A 16,801-nucleotide genomic window follows, 5' to 3' on the forward strand; every position below is an offset into this window, starting at 1 on the left:
ATATGTGTCTCGCTGCTTTCTATTGAAATCTAGCGATGAAGGTTGTGGCTAAAACCAGTCAATCACTGACCTGCTTCGACACAGCAGACACACACGTGGTGTAACTAGGATGATACACCACGATAAGCTTGAAGGGACGGACACACTGACATGGTAAAGTTACACAGTAAAACCTGATTTGCCTTTTTTGTTTTATTGTACATGAATTTTACAGAAAGTCGTGTACTTAAAAGTTCTGCAGACACGTTAATCATGCTGGGTTTACTGTGCAGTATTCGATCACACCCGCAACATACCGATGGCTCTGTCCAACTGCTCTGCGGCTTGTCGAGGCATGTTCGTTGTTTTACACGGTTTCATGTGATGAGAGAGTACAATCCTGCTCATGTTTTAAGCTAGATTTCATACGGGTAACTTTGTGCACATTTTGCATTTTTTAGTGATTATATTCACTTTTCTCACAAATCACGTGAAGCGCGTACATGTTCACAGGGAATAGGTAAGTTGCATTCCAGCTATGTGTTCCCAACTATTTTCTTGCTGTTTGGCAAATGTGTTGAAAACAGACGACCATTATTTATTTGGTGGCGTTTCTTTTGCCCACAAGTTTATGTCAGCCAATTTGTAGAACTGTGCTGTTTGCTATTAAGAATTTCTGAAATGTAAACATATCAAGAGCAGAACTCAAACATCATTTGGTATTTGTCAAGAAACATTTAGACACACAACCCAAGAAGAAATTGAAATTGGTTTATAACACTTGCAAGCCCAAACATCCAAAATCTTTGACATTACAGTGGAAAAGCGTTGACTGCATCTGCCATTTATGTACAGTCAAAAGCTCTAGGTTTATAAATTCCATACTTTTCATTCAGTTTGCCCATCATTACGCATTCATACCGAATGCACCAACAACTTAGAACATATTGGTTCTCAATATATGTATTTGGTTGCTAGCGAAAGCTGCAGGCCGGGTATGTAAGCTTTGCTAACTTTTCCCTTGTTAAATCATTCTGCTTTATTACCCACGAGGGTAGATTGATTAGGTGATTTGGGATTACCACCCTTTCAACAATAACCTCTACCATGACTGTAGTAGATACTCGATTCTGATTGGTCAGTTGACTGTAATCAGAGGTATTAAAGTACGTTAAGTTTTGTCTCGGATTTATTGGCGCACGAAAGTATCAATGAACGTCACTACTTTACAGACATCAGTCGGTAGCAATTTTTAAACGTTAATAACTTCAAATATAAGCGGAAAATGTTTGTGAAAACACTCTTAAAATATTATATTTTGATGTACCATCAAATTAATTCAGACATGGCCTGCGATATAATGCTGAATTTCAATAAGCTGAATCTGTGGAAATGTCACACCAGGTCAGCATTTGACGCAAAGTGTTGCACACTGTGATTTTCATTTAAAACCTCAGTTACATTCATCTCCTAAACAGTTGCATATGGGCGGCCGGTGTTGGTACGTGCATAGGCTGGAATCGAGGGGAAAAGTTGATACTATGGGTACAATCGCCTCGTTTCACAGACCAGACTGAGTGTTAGGGTAACCTTATCGTCATGTCGTTGAAATAGACTTATGATAACTGTAGTGCTAAGGCTACTTTGTGAAACGTGGCCCCGACCTTCAGCATTGCATCCAGCCTAAATGCGCGTAGAACTCTTTTCCATTGCTCTGAAGTAAATAAAAGTGGGTTTATTGAAGACTTGGGTAAGAAATACAATATACACCTACATGACCCCTACCATGTTTAAAGTGCTATTCATTTGTGCCAACAAACGTAAATCAATTCATTTTCACAGATAAGAGGGCCAATATGTCATACAAAGCAGCAGTTTTGATAATAATATTTAAAAAAAAAATTAAATCATACAGTGGTATTCTTTGAGTACTATTCATTTTTTGGGATACTATGTCTGCAACTGGAGAAACGTGAAATTGAAAAACAAGCACATGATAAAATCAACTGAGATGCGTACTTTCTTTTGTTTGCCCGTCAGTTTAGATATAGACAGGTAAATAAAGATCGATAGACATGTTGTATAAACTCACCAGCCGTGACCTTTGACAGATTTGACCCCAAACCAAACCACATCGACACTCCTCCTTCTGGATGAATTGTACCAAGTTTGAAGGTAATCCGATTAATAGTCAGTTATTGTGTCCCCATGCTTTTCTGAGCTATTTCTTGTAAACGATGACAATGACTAATAGAAGTGGTGCAGTGCAAAGTATGATTTTAATATGTTCTAAGAAAATATGTATTTTTACATGTTTTGAACTTGGAATTGTTTTAACTTCAACCTTTGTGTTACCTATAATTGATAACTGCTTCATGAAGTATTTTCCAATTGGCGGTACAGTTTCTATACCAGGAAAGGATAGGTGCAGTGCAAAGTTTGATTTCGATAAGTGGATTTTCTGAGAAATATTGCTTTCTTCATGTTTGGTATTTAGAAATACGTTGGGAGTCAAGGTCGAGGGTATTAGTGAGCCTGCATTTTGCCTTGTTTATATACATGACTGTGTAGACATAAATGGACAACTTTTATAATTCAAAACAAACTTTTTCAAATGTGTATTAATGCACTACCAACTTCCTATATTAAGAAATTACCTTTAAACTATCCAAAACAGATATATCCTGTATTCCATTCCACTTGCGTAATTTTATCGGGAGACGGAAGGAGTGTAGAGGTGTTTATTACCCACATGGTGAAGATGCAGGTGGTAAGATACTAAATCCGTACGTCACACGTGTGTCGTATAAGGTTGACATTGTTTCACTCGTTTTGATTGGAAAACCGTGACCTCTGTCACACCGGGACTACTTTTTTCATTCATAAGAAATCGCGAGACGTCATTTATTTTGCGACTACAAGGCAGAAATGAAGCAATCTCATGAGAGAGAGAGACATATTTACAAACACCTTATTAAACCAAAAAAGATGTCACACGCATCAAATTCGGTTTGCATTCTATATAAGTTATGCATACAGCTTTTACAGACAATATATAATCGAGCTATATTCATTTACAATGTACGACTACCGATCAATAGACGGTCCCCATGAGCGTGACGCACCCAACCACTTTCGCAACTTTCAATTTGATTTAACGTAAAAGGATAAGCGTGGTGAAATGGAGTCAGTTTAAACTATGTGGAGAGATATCTAGACTTACTTTGGATGATCCGGTTGTACCATCAGTGTCCCCTTCGAAGCGTATTTTGAGGCACTGTTTCGGGAGTTGTTTGTTCACGACTGCACGATCAGATCACTCAAAGTAACATTTCCGATACAAATCATTCGAAAACTCCGTAGAAATGTGCCTGATATCTGATTATGTGGCCGAAAATATCCCAAATGTGAACAATAACATTCCCTATCTCCAGCGTAAAACGGTTGTCTTTTCTTATTCCGGTGGTGACCCTGCCCTTCGTTCGAAGCTGTCACTGACATGCAAGCAGACTTGAGTTTGTTGATTTTCATGTCTTCAGTATAGGGTAGATCAGTTAACACGAATGTCTTTGGCGAACACTCTGATTACCCTCTTCCAAAATGGTACGGACATGATTCAGCTGATACAGTGAGGATCAAGAAAACCGAATCATTTTGAATGTACAGACGGAATCCCGACAGTGCGAGTGATCGACTGTTGGTCCGATATTCAAAGCGCGGCGCTAATGTGAATTTTTCAATTTTCTTATAGGTTTCCTTCGTACTAACAAAATGGCGCTTGAATTACCATTACCTGAAGGAATTCTTCCCAAAGGATCTTCAGCGTCGGTGCTGTTATTTGCAAACACACTGCAGGCGCATGTTGTTAATGCGTATGCATAGAAATGTCAACATTGCCCATATTTCGGCATATATCAATATTCATGCGCAACCATATTTTGCAACCTGTTTCAGTTTGGTCTGTCAACAAACGAAAGTTGTTACGTATTTACACTTCAATATACATTTAACGTGGGTAATAAAAAAAGTACCACACTCATTCTCGTAAGATACCATCTAATGAGAATGAGTGCAGTATTCTCTATTTATTATATACTCCATTTTGTAAACAGAAACCAAATGGAACTTGGTTCTGTAGTGAATGTGGGAGAGAATTAACTCGATAAGATTATACTCAAAGGCAAACGTTCTTGTGAGAAACAAACAGAAAGATGATCGGTCAAACAGTTGTACTGCTGTAAATGGAGTTAGGTAACATGGAGAGAACAATGTCTGATGGAATGGTAACAAAACAGAAAGATGATCTGTCAAACAGGTGTACTGCTGTGTATGGTATACGGTAACATGGAAAGAACAATGTCTGATGGAATGGAACGTCACAAAAACTTTTGCCATTGAGCATCAATATACACCCTCTAGAGCACAAAGCACAAAGTTCAGATTGTTTCAATGTTCTTCATAGATTTCTGTCGACTACATATACGACTACGACGTTTTTTTATAAAATGGGATAGGTTGAAAATATCCTGTGTTCATGACGCAAAGGAGAAAGAGATACACTAAAACACCTTCAATGTGAAATGAACTGGAAAACTGGATTGAAGATAAAAGAGGAACCAAAATGAATGTAATAATGTAGATGAATCTGACAAACTTTAAAAAGACACTCAAAACCTGTCTCTTCAAGGGAGCCTTTGCCTAGATCAATCATGGCTATGGCGCATTTGAGCAGTTGTTAATTGGAAAATATTCAAATTCTTAATTTAATTCCATGTAATTTAAACCAACACAATCTTTGAGTTTCTGGTCTTTTATCATTCGAAAACCTAAAACATCGGAAAACTCTCCTACAGCCTCTATAACCAGGGCACGTTATGTGACTATATCTCCTACAACCTCTATAACCAGGATACGTTATGTCACTACATCTCCTACAACCTCTATAACCAGGGCACGTTATGTGACTATATCTCCTACAACCTCTATAACCATGGCACGTTATGTGACTATATCTCCTACAACCTCTATAACCAGGACACGTTATGTGACTATATCTCCCTACAACCTCTATAACCAGGACACGTTATGTGACTATATCTCCTACAACCTCTATAACCAGGACACGTTATGTCACTACATCTCCTACAACCTCTATAACCAGGGCACGTTATGTGACTATATCTCCTACAACCTCTATAACCATGGCACGTTATGTGACTATATCTCCGTACAACCTCTATAACCGGGACACGTTATGTGACTATATCTCCTACAACCTCTATAACCAGGGAACGTTATGTAACTATATCTCCTACAACCTCTATAACCAGGGCACGTTATGTGACTATATCTCCTACAACCTCTATAACCAGGGCACGTTATGTGACTATATCTCCTACAACCTCTATAACCAGGACACGTTATGTGACTATATCTCCTACAGCCTCTATAACCAGGGCACGTTATGTGACTATATCTCCTGCAACCTCTATAACCAGATCACATTATATCACTACATTTCATACATACTCTATAACCAGGGTTCTCCACATCTCAGTCTCGTTAACGCTGGCACCATGATATTGCTACATTCCTGATCCTGTTATGAATGTAGCTGTACTCTTGTTCCGCCGTCCATAGCTATCTCCAACAACACGACTTGATGTGTGTTGATGACAGCGTGGATGCGCTCAGATTGACTACGTCGGCCTCAAACCGAGACACGTTAACAAGGAGAAGCATATAGACAGATAAAACACTATCTGTGCGTCAAGCGGCACTTTCTCCTTGAGCTACAAAAACGGAGATAAATTTTAATCAAGATTAATGGAAACCGTTTTTGAATAGACACAACAGATAAAGGTGCCAGTGTATGGATGAACAATATGATAGCGAGCTGCTGTATTTCGGAATTAATCATTTTGAGGAAAACTATAAATGTGCACATCTGCCTCCTTGCTGAATGTTTACAGCTACATGTACCATATCCTTGAACCCAGTTATTTGTTGCTGGGACCACCGACATGTCTACCTTTACTCAAGGAACAATATGTATGATTATTTAAGTCCAAATGAGAGAAATAACATTATTCTAATCTTATCGTGGTTCTGAAAGACAGCATAATTTTAACCGCACTTGATGAACAAGCCAACATGGATGGCAATAGCTTCTGAAACTCATTTAATAACCTTGCTTGTGTTTTTAACATTTCCTGTATATCTTTGCTTACTTGGGCCAGGCACTTCCCTGAGTGTCAGGTCTTATCTCCATCAAGGACTTAGAAATGAAATATCAATTACCAAAAAAGCAAACATGCTGAACCTTCGACTAGAATAAATAGAGATGGGTAAGAAGAAGCTGGGAAGTGAAACCAAAGCAATCGAAAGTGTTTATTATTTTGACTACAAGGACTGTAATTGGGGAGGACTGTAACTGTCAGGAATGAGATGGACAGATAAACGCGTACGTGTCTGGGTAACGATCTACCCATGTCGCAGTTAAATGATCAATAGTGTAAGTCAATATCTGGTGTAGCCACCCCGTACACGGATCACATCCGCAAGACGTTTCCTCATCCTCGAAATCAGACGGCTGATCAACTGAGGGATGTGTTGTCATTCCTGGTACGATCCCTGGGTCAATGTTTGGAGCTTCTGTACTTGAGGGTCCCTGTCTCTAACCTCTACGTCCAAACAGATCCCATAGATTGGATTCAAATCTGGGCTCCGAGAATACAGAGTCTCAATGGCCTTGTGTTGGAGATGGTCAGTAACTGTTCGTGCTCGTTAGGGCCAGGCATTGTCGACCATGAGGACAGGGCGTATGGCAAGTGCATGGTGCATCAAAATGAGGCACAACAAAACCGTCCAATATCGTATCTTGGTTCCTTTGTCTATTTAATGTCCCCTGAACTGTGACGAAATCAAGTTTATAATCCAAGGTGCAACAACCCAGACCATCACTGAGCCGCCACCACATGCCACTGTTTCCTGGGTGTTGCGCTGAAGATAAGATGTTCCTCTTTGCCCCAAGACAGAAGTCCTATCACCAGTGTGGAGCAATAAACAGCATCAGACAAATGAATCCTCCTCCATGACCCCAAGTTCCAGTGTGCGCGATTCGGACAACAGGCTAAACGGTCCCGTGTGTGTTGGGGTGAGAGGAGTGGACGTTGTATTGGCCTTCTGGTATTAAATCCCTCTACATTCAGTGGACGTGTGTTGGTGCTAAGGGGCACTCTATTGTGGGTATGCCAGTAGTGAAGAAGAACTGTGCAAGTTGAACTTGTCAGCTGTTTCGCCTGGCATACCAAAAGCCTGTCCTCTCTTGCACTGGTCTTCCGTGGACGCCCTGATCTCAGCATGTCCAGTCAATGTGTGTTTTCCAATGAGACGATGATTGATGTTCAACACGAAGACAATAACCCGACATCACATGCCGGTTTGGTGAATTCCAATGATTTGCCATTTTTATGCTTAGGCATTCAGTTGCAATCTTTTCAAAGACAACCTTTCAAATTAGTAGAACTTTCATTCAAAATTAATAGCAGTAAAGACACATGAACCTACTGTCATCAAGCATGACTTTCTCTTTATAAACCTCTTAGCTGCGCATACGGCCCGGATAAACGCACCCACAAGATTGGGCAGTTGACGTTGTTACCATTTTACAGTGTACCATTTGAAAATCACTACTTTGAAAATGTACTTGCAATTACTCTTCACATTTGGTGGTGCGATGCTTTTGACGAGGTGTATATATCCCTAGGACACTCGGCGGTTACAACAAAGATCTTTGGAATAAGGGTCGTATCGGAATTACCCAGATGAATCCCTTGAAATAGGCCCAAGTACTAGTTTTTAGTACGCAGTCACAAAGGTAATACCCTAAGGATTTCAAATGTATGTATTTGTAGCTTGGGGAAACGTTCTGTGCACACGTTAAATGTATGCGCGTGGACGTTTTTTGTTTTCATTCTGTCTTAACACTTTGTACCATTTTCCCCTCTGGCATTTCTTTGTCTCCATTGAGATTACTGCCCAGGGTCTGCTCTCTCCGCAAATTATGAGGGCTTTTCGCCATTGGTCTTGAAGTATAAGGGGTTACTAATAGACAGTGAAACAACTCCTAACTTTTTCTTTTTTTTCAAAACTTCAAATGGCTGAAGTCATTTTTTTGTAGTTTTGATATATCCCAGTGGTGCTGTCGAATGCACATTTTTAAGAGCTTTATATAACACATGGTATTGTTTCCAAAACGGGTCACGTGACCAGTCCCTACATGCATCATATGAATCGGTCCCTCACCAGAGCATCACAGTTTCACAGAACACAATAATGAGCTGAGTGAAGTGTATACTTTCTTTCGCGTGGCATTTTACTTACCAATGTTTTGTAAATGGTAACATTTTCAGAGGAGGTAGTAGCATCTATCGGCCCTGGTGATGGTGGTGGTGGTGATCGTGATGGCACCATGGATCTCACTAGTGGTGGTGGTGATAGTGATGGCACTATGGAACTCACTAGTGGTGGTGGTGGTGGTGATGGTGATAGTGATGGCACCATGGAACTCACTAGTGGTGGTGGTGATGGTGATGGCACCATGGAACTCACTAGTGGTGATGGTGATGGTAATGGCACCATGGAACTCACTACTGGTGGTGGTGATGGTGATGGCACCATGGAACTCACTAGTGGTGGTGGTGATAGTGATGGCAATATGGAACTCACTGGTGGTGGTGGTGATGGTGATGGCACCATGGAGCTCACTAGTGGTGGTGGTGATGGGGATGGCACCATGGATCTCACTAGTGGTGGTGGTGATAGTGATGGCAATATGGAACTCACTAGTGGTGGTGGTGATGGTGATGGCAATATGGAACTCACTAGTGGTGGTGGTGATGGTGATGGCACCATGGAGCTCACTAGTGGTGGTGGTGATGGGGATGGCACCATGGATCTCACTAGTGGTTGTGGTGATGGTGATGGCATCATGGGACTCACTAGTGGTGATGGTGATGGTGATGGCACCATGGAACTCACTAGTGGTGGTGGTGATGGTGATGGCACCATGGAACTCACTAGTGGCGGTGGTGATGGTGATGGCACCATGGATCTCACTAGTGGTGGTGGTGATAGTGATGGCACTATGGAACTCACTAGTGGTGGTGGTGGTGGTGATGGTGATGGTGATGGCACCATGGAACTCACTAGTGGTGGTGGTGATGGGGATGGCACCATGGATCTCACTAGTGGTGGTGGTGCTGGTGATGGCACTATGGAACTTACTAGTGGTGGTGGTGGTGGTGGTGGTGATGGTGATGGTGATGGTGATGGCACCATGGAACTCACTAGTGGTGGTGGTGATGGTGATGGCACCATGGAGCTCACTACTGGTGGTGGTGATGGTGATGGCACCATGGAACTCACTAGTGGTGGTGGTGATGGGGATGACACCATGACATTCACTAGTGGTGGTGGTGATGGTGATGGCACCATGGAACTCACTAGTGGTGATGGTGATGGTAATGGCACCATGGAGCTCACTACTGGTGGTGGTGATGGTGATGGCACCATGGAACTCACTAGTGGTGGTGGTGATAGTGATGGTACCATAGAACTCACTAGTGTGGTGGTGATGGTGATGGCACCATGGAACTCACTTCTGGTGATGGTGATGGTGATGGCACCATGGAACTCACGAGTGGTGGTGGTGATGGGGGTGGCACCATGGATCTAACTAGTGGTAGTGGTGATGGGGATGGCACCATGGAACTCACTAGTGGTGGTGGTGATGGTGATGGCACCATGGAACTCACTAGTGGTAGTGGTGATGGGGGTGGCACCATGGAACTCACTAGTTGTGATGGTGATGGTGATGGCAATATGGAACTCACTAGTGGTGGTGGTGATGGTGATGGCACCGTGGATCTCACTAGTGGTAATGGTGATGGGGATGGCACCATGGAACTCACTAGTGGTGATGGTGATGGTGATGGCAATATGGAACTCACTAGTTGTGTTGGTGATGCGGATGGCACCATTGAACTCACTAGTGGTGGTGGTGATGCGGATGGCACCATGGAACTCACTGGTGGTGATGGTGATGGTGATGGCAATATGGAACTCACTAGTGGTGGTGGTGGTGATGGTGATGGCACCGTGGATCTCACTAGTGGTGGTGGTGATGCGGATGGCACCATTGAACTCACTAGTGGTGGTGGTAATGGTGATGGCTACAATGGAACTCACTAGTGGTGGTGGTGATGGGATGGCAGCATGGAACTCAATAGTGGTTATGATGATGGGGATGGCACCATGACATTCACTAGTGGTGATGGTGATGGCACCATGGAGCTCGCTACTGGTGGTGGTGATGGGGATGGCACCATGACATTCACTAATGGTGGTGGTAATGGTGATGGCACCATGGAACTCACTAGTGGTGGTGGTGATGGCGATGGCACCATGGAACTCACTAGTGGTGGTGGTTATAGGGATGGAGCCATGGAACTCACTAGTGGTGGTGGTGATGGTGATGGCACCATGGAGCTCACTAGTGGTGGTGGTGGTGATGGCGATGGCACCATGGAACTCACTAGTTGTGGTGGTGATGGTGATGGCACCATGGAACTCACTAGTGGTGGTGGTGATGGTGATGGCACCATGGAACTCACTAGTGGTGGTGGTGATGGCGATGGCACCATGGAACTTACTAGTGGTGGTGGTGCTGGTGATGGGATGACACCATGACATTCACTAGTGGTGGTGGTGATGGTGATGGCCCCATGGAACTCACTAGTGGTGGTGGTGATGGTGATGGCACCATGGAACTCACTAGTGGTGGTGGTGATGGCGATGGCACCATGGAACTTACTAGTGGTGGTGGTGCTGGTGAGGGGGTGACACCATGACATTCATTAGTGGTGATGGTGATGGTGATGGCAGCATAGAACTCACTAGTGGTGGTGATGGTGATGGCACCATGGAACTCACTAGTGGTGGTGGTGATGGTGATGGTGATGGCACCATGGAACTCACTAGTGGTGATGGTGATGGGGATGGCACCATGGAACTCACTAGTGGTAGTGGTGATGGGGATGGCACCATGGAACTCACTAGTGGTGATGGTGATGGGGATGGCACCATGGAACTCACTAGTGGTAGTGGTGATGGGGATGGCACCATGGAACTCACTAGTGGTGGTGGTGATGGGGATGGCACCATGGAACTGACTTCTGGTGGTGGTGATGGTGATGGCACCATGGAACTCACTAGTGGTGATGGTGATGGGGATGGCAGCATGGAACTCACTATAGCTGCCGGTGATGGGGATGGCAGCATGGAGCTCACTAGTGGTGGTGGTGGTGGTGATGGGGATGGTACCATTTAAATTACTGGTGGTGGTGATGGTGATAGTGTAGCAGGTGTATATATTTGTATTTTAGTCTTTTTGTAAATAAATCTATTTCAAGTTTTGTTTCTGTTGAACTTTATTCAACAGAGGTGTGTGTTTGTTTTTATCCCATCATTCTAAGTCAAGGCCTCAGTGATCAATCACAACCCAAGCTCAACTACATTCTTTGTCCAGCCCTCTGCTGATCAATCACACCCCAAGCGATCCTGTGATTGGCCACATTCAAACTTTACCTTCTTGCTCTGACTAACTCCATATTGCCACCTTCACTATGCACTGCACTGGGAGTATTCATAGATCACCACAAAAGGTTAGTTTATAATTTATCGTTATTTCTAAATAGTATTAAATAGTAATCAAAGATTAGGCATTATAAATAAGCATCTCAGAAGTAATTATATTTACATTGAATCACATATTTCTATTAATGTTGATGTTTTGAATGAATGTGGTTTAGAGGCTGAACTTTAAACCTAAGCTTTAGTGTATTTTAATATTATCTTGTATACATGCCAAGTTATATCTACATTAATGGAATTGCACCAACTATGCATTTTGTTATTCATTTCAATGTATTTAGTCACTCTAAGTATTTATTCCTGCTCTTTCTTCTGCAGGACATATCATGAATGGTGACATTTCAAGGGTAACACGTTTTACACCCTTGTGCCACACATAGAGTATGTGTAACCATTTTACTTAATATGTACTGTAAGCCATTTCTATCATATCATCTAATAATAATTAGTTGTAAGTAATGTAACAGAAATGATTGTATTGCTTTGATGATGATATGATATATATTATGTTTTAATATGCATATACTATATTATCTGTTTCTTATTACAGGGTGACTATCGTGATTATAATAAACATAAGCCTCACACCCCGTAGCCGTCTTGGTGTCATCTGTTTAAAATAATGGATAAAGCCAAGAAAACCCGGTTACATGTTTGGAGCCCCCAGTGAGGATTCTTATGTGATGTGATGCTTGGATCCCAGCATGGAATGCAAGTGTATGAACGAACTGTAATTATGGTCTATTTGGCCATCTCGCGAGTGATTGTCAGGTCCATGTGGTTGGGTCTTGTGACCCTAGGACTTACTGATCTTTGACAGCGACCTTGACCCAGAGACTCCAAGGCAGGTCAAGTTAACAATTTGCTGGACTTGGTTCAGTGATTGTGATTGTGAATTGTGACTCATTTTCCGGACTATTTTGTTTCTCGTATCTAATTGGATATATTTATATTGTTCTTCTTGAACTGTAAGTACTGTTTCTACATTTTTTGCAATATTGCTTTGTCTTTGTTTACATTTGACATGTCTGTAAACATTCATATTTGAATTTTCTGTTCATTATGAACTTGTAAATATTTGCCTGGCATAACGCCTTGTCGTTTCTTCAAATGCCTTTACGGTTTGTAGCATTGCTATTGTTTACATATATACCTGCAGGTTATTTACCCTCAATAAGATGTAGTGTCAACTGCACTTATTTTCATTCGGTGTAAACATATCCATATCAATTTGCGTTTGTTTATACTTAGCTGCAGCTTAATTAGTTAGCATTTAGTTGTGCTTGTACAAGCTTCACCGGTGTTCTCGTTTATTTCCATACTGTAGTATCTTTAATCATTTACAATTTGTTTTAGGTGTGACGTGTGAGTATGATTGTGTGAATATACTTAAACCAATAAACTTAGCCAAATAAACTTAAGTTTTAAATAAACTTAGCATTTAAACTTCAGTTTAATCTTAGATTATACATGTCATAGTTAAGTTAATCATTATTAGCTCTAATCAAGGGGTATATTATTCAACCTGCGCTGCGCTGCACTGCACTGCACTACACTTAGTTTAAATATCTAACCAGCTCATACACATCTTTGTCTTCCCCTTTGCTTGTGGTCTTTATTCATTCATTATGTAGGGTCCATTTGTAATTATCACCCTTTGCTTTCGTGTCTTGTTGTTTTCTTTTTGGGGGGGAATTGGTATTCCCGTTTGCCGTTCGTGATTATTTTGCGTTTGCGATGTTTTTGCTCCGTTTGCGTTTGTCGTGAAATGTCTACATCATGATGGCGTTGCCTTGAGCCGCGACCCGTTTTGTACATATTGTCACGCGTTCCGACACACTGTGGTCTTCATAGTTATTGTAGTCCACACATTTCATTATTCTGCCTCTGCAAACCATGTTATAATCTAATCCTAGGGTCAAATCTTGTTAATCACCCATGTGTGTAATACTTGCATTTGCCATATAAACCCAACTGATGTCCTTTAATTTGTTTATTTGCCGCTGAAAATACAATTGTTGTTCTCTCACTGTATATGTTTCTTTTTGTATGGGACTAAAAAACATCGTCTTTGTAGTTATTGACACATTCACAAACCACCATCTACTGCACTTCAAGTCATTGTGTTGTGCCTGTGAAATAATTACTGCCAGCCTTGGATCCATGTTTGATTTTGTTTATTCTTTACTTGGAGTCTTGTGCCTTTGAAGATGAATTTCTCTGAAGAAGAATATGCTAGTCTTGTTGATAGTTTTGCTAAGATGGGTTTGCACCCTAAGGCTGATAACCCCGATGACTTTAAGTCTTGGTTGAAGCAGTATGCCACGCAGGGTGGCCCAGTTGTGAAGAAGGAAGAAGCTTCCACTTTAGATGGTTCTCAGCCAGAACAGGTACCACTTAGTTCTAAGGTTGCTTATCGTCACTTCCCTAAACTACCTGTGTTTAGTGGAACGGCCGGCAAGGATGCTGACTATGATGTTTGGCGGTATGAGGTGAACTGTCTCATGGAGTCCAAGACCCATGACAACTCTGTTATCCTTCAGGCTATTCGTCAGTCACTTAAGGGTGAGGCAGCTCTTATTGTGATGAAGCTTGGTCATCATGCTTCTATTGTGGATATTCTGTTGAAGTTGAAGAGTGCTTTCGGTACTCTCCGCCGAAGTTCTTCATTATTTTCGGAGTTCTACAGCTCCTACCAGCAAAATGATGAAGACGTGACTGCCTGGAGCTGTCGACTTGAGAGACTGTTATACCAGTTGTCGGAACAGAAGCAGATTTCTTCAGCAGAGCAGGATGAGATGTTGAGGTCCAGACTTTGGGATGGATTGAAGACTTCACTGAAGAGTCTTGCTGCTCATAAATATGAGAGTATCTCCGACTTTGATGAGCTAAGACTGTGCCTCCGTGAGATAGAATTTGAACAGAACCGAGCCAAATCAGATATCCAGAAGTCCAAGTCAAAGCCCGCATCCGTCAACATGGCCAGTAACCAGCCCGCCTCCAAGCCTGATGACATCGCTGAGCTGAAGGGGATGATCAAGGATCTGACCACGAGTGTGTTCGACCTACGTGACCAACATCAGCAGCTGTCAGCCCAAGTGTACCAGCAACAACCTTCCTTTGGTTCTACCACCCACGGACAGCAGTATGGGAGAAGACCACTGAGATCAAGAGGTCGCGGACAGGGAGGACGAGGATTTCAGCCAGCTATGTATGATCCTCGATCCAGCCAGTATCCTGCTCCATCTCCCGAGGGAAGGAGTGCCGCTGCCCCTTCCTACTTCTATCAACCTGGGGCTGGAGCTAATGACAACAGATCTCTCACACCTGGACAAGCATCGGATCACGAGCCTGTGTGTTTCAGGTGTGGCTATCCCGGACATTTGTATTATGGTTGTCGTGTACGTCTTGACCATCTTAAGAGGCCTTTAAACTCGGCCACGCCTATGGCCCGGGGGCGCCCGTAGGTGTTACATCTAGCCCTCGTGTATTCGCACACACTGACTTAGTTGGGAATTCAAATGAGGTAGATATACTTATTGAGAATATTCCTGTTAGGGCATTAGTGGACACAGGTGCCACAGTGTCTATTGTGTCTAGCTCTTTTTATGATAGGTATCTCACTCATATTCCCATACATTCAGTAGATAGCCTTCTTAATATTGAATGTGCAGGTGGTAACTCATTACCTTACTCTGGTTACATTGAGGTTAAGGTCAAGGGCATTGGTGATGGTTGTGATGACCAAGATGACATGACTTGTTTGTTACTTGTTGTGCCTGACACTAGCTATAATGCCAAAGTTCCTGCTCTTCTTGGGACTAATGTTCTTGGAGTGCTTTTGGATGCCTGCAGAAAGGTTAATGGAATCCGATTCCTTCAGACGGCCAACCTCTACACACCTTGGTACCTGGCCTTTAGAAGTATGATGCTTCGAGAGAAGGAGTTAGAGAGGAATGGTGGGAAGTTGGGCTTTGTTAGATCCATTGAATATAAGCCTGTAATCATACCTGCTAATGGTTCTGCCATTATTCGTGGACAACTGTGCAAGGGGATTCCATATCCACAAGTGTGTGCCCTTATACAGCCAACTGTAGACTCTACTATTTCCAAGGACTTAGACATCATACCAGCCGTTGTGAGATACTGCCATGACAGACCAGATGAGATACAAGTTCATGTGTCTAATGTTACTACCCAGACCATGATTGTTCCCACTAAGGCTCTGCTGTGTGAACTTCAACCAGTGACAATAGAAGACCTACCAGACATGAGATGTTCAGACTCTGAGAAGTGGATTGACGACATTGAGTTGGAGGAAGATGGACTTACACGTGATGAAGTTGCACAGGGACTTGAGGTTATAAGGAGGTATGGTGACATTTTCTCTAAACACGATAAAGATCTTGGACATTCCAACATGGTCAAGCATCGGATAGAACTCTATGATGACGTGCCCTTCAAGCAGAGACATCGGCGTATACCACCAGCGATGTATGACCAGGTTCGGAGTCATCTTCAAGAACTGTTGTCCTCTGGTGTGATTAGACACTCTCATAGTCCTTGGGCATCCAACGTTGTGTTAGCCAAGCGCAAAGATGGCCGATTACGTCTATGCATAGATTTTCGCCAGCTGAACAACCGGACAATTAAGGACAGTTATGCTCTCCCAAGAATTGAAGAACTTCTAGATTGTCTCGGAGGGAACAAGTTCTACTCAGTGTTGGACATGAAGAGCGGCTATTACCAAGTCGAGATAGATGATGACCATAAGGAGAGAACGGCTTTTACTGTAGGTCCACTCGGATTTTTCGAGTACAACAGGATGCCGTTCGGCTTGTCAAACGCCCCAGCGACCTATCAGCGCCTTATGGAGAAGTGTCTAGAGGGACTGAACTTGAAGATTTGCCTTATATACATTGATGATCTCATCATATTTTCCCGGACATACGAAGAGCATGTGGAGAGGCTGGAGCTCGTCTTTAGAAGATTACAAGAATGTGGACTGAAGCTCGCCCCACAGAAATACAAGTTCTTTAAGAGGAAGGTGAGGTACGTTGGGTATATTGTGTCTGCTGAGGGGATTGAAGCAGATCCAGAGAAGATA

General features: G+C 42.6%; 1 protein-coding gene across 1 annotated transcript; it reads right to left on the minus strand.

Annotated features, from left to right (window-relative positions):
• Nucleotides 1–9,714: 9,714 nt before the first annotated feature.
• Nucleotides 9,715–10,734, minus strand: LOC124136490 (cell wall protein DAN4-like). Its single transcript, XM_046502412.1, has one exon. The coding sequence runs from the start codon at nt 10,732–10,734 to the stop codon at nt 9,715–9,717; it is 1,020 nt and encodes a 339-aa protein (XP_046358368.1).
• Nucleotides 10,735–16,801: the final 6,067 nt, after the last annotated feature.

The sequence above is a fragment of the Haliotis rufescens genome, unplaced genomic scaffold, assembly GCF_023055435.1.
Source record: "Haliotis rufescens isolate VD_foot unplaced genomic scaffold, xgHalRufe1.0.p SCAF_1, whole genome shotgun sequence".
Lineage (NCBI taxonomy): Eukaryota > Metazoa > Mollusca > Gastropoda > Lepetellida > Haliotidae > Haliotis > Haliotis rufescens.

Coding starts and splice junctions, on each gene's coding strand:
- LOC124136490 (XM_046502412.1), bottom strand. CDS start 10,734: ATGTCATGGTGTCATCCCATCACCAGCACCACCACCACTAGTAAGTTC.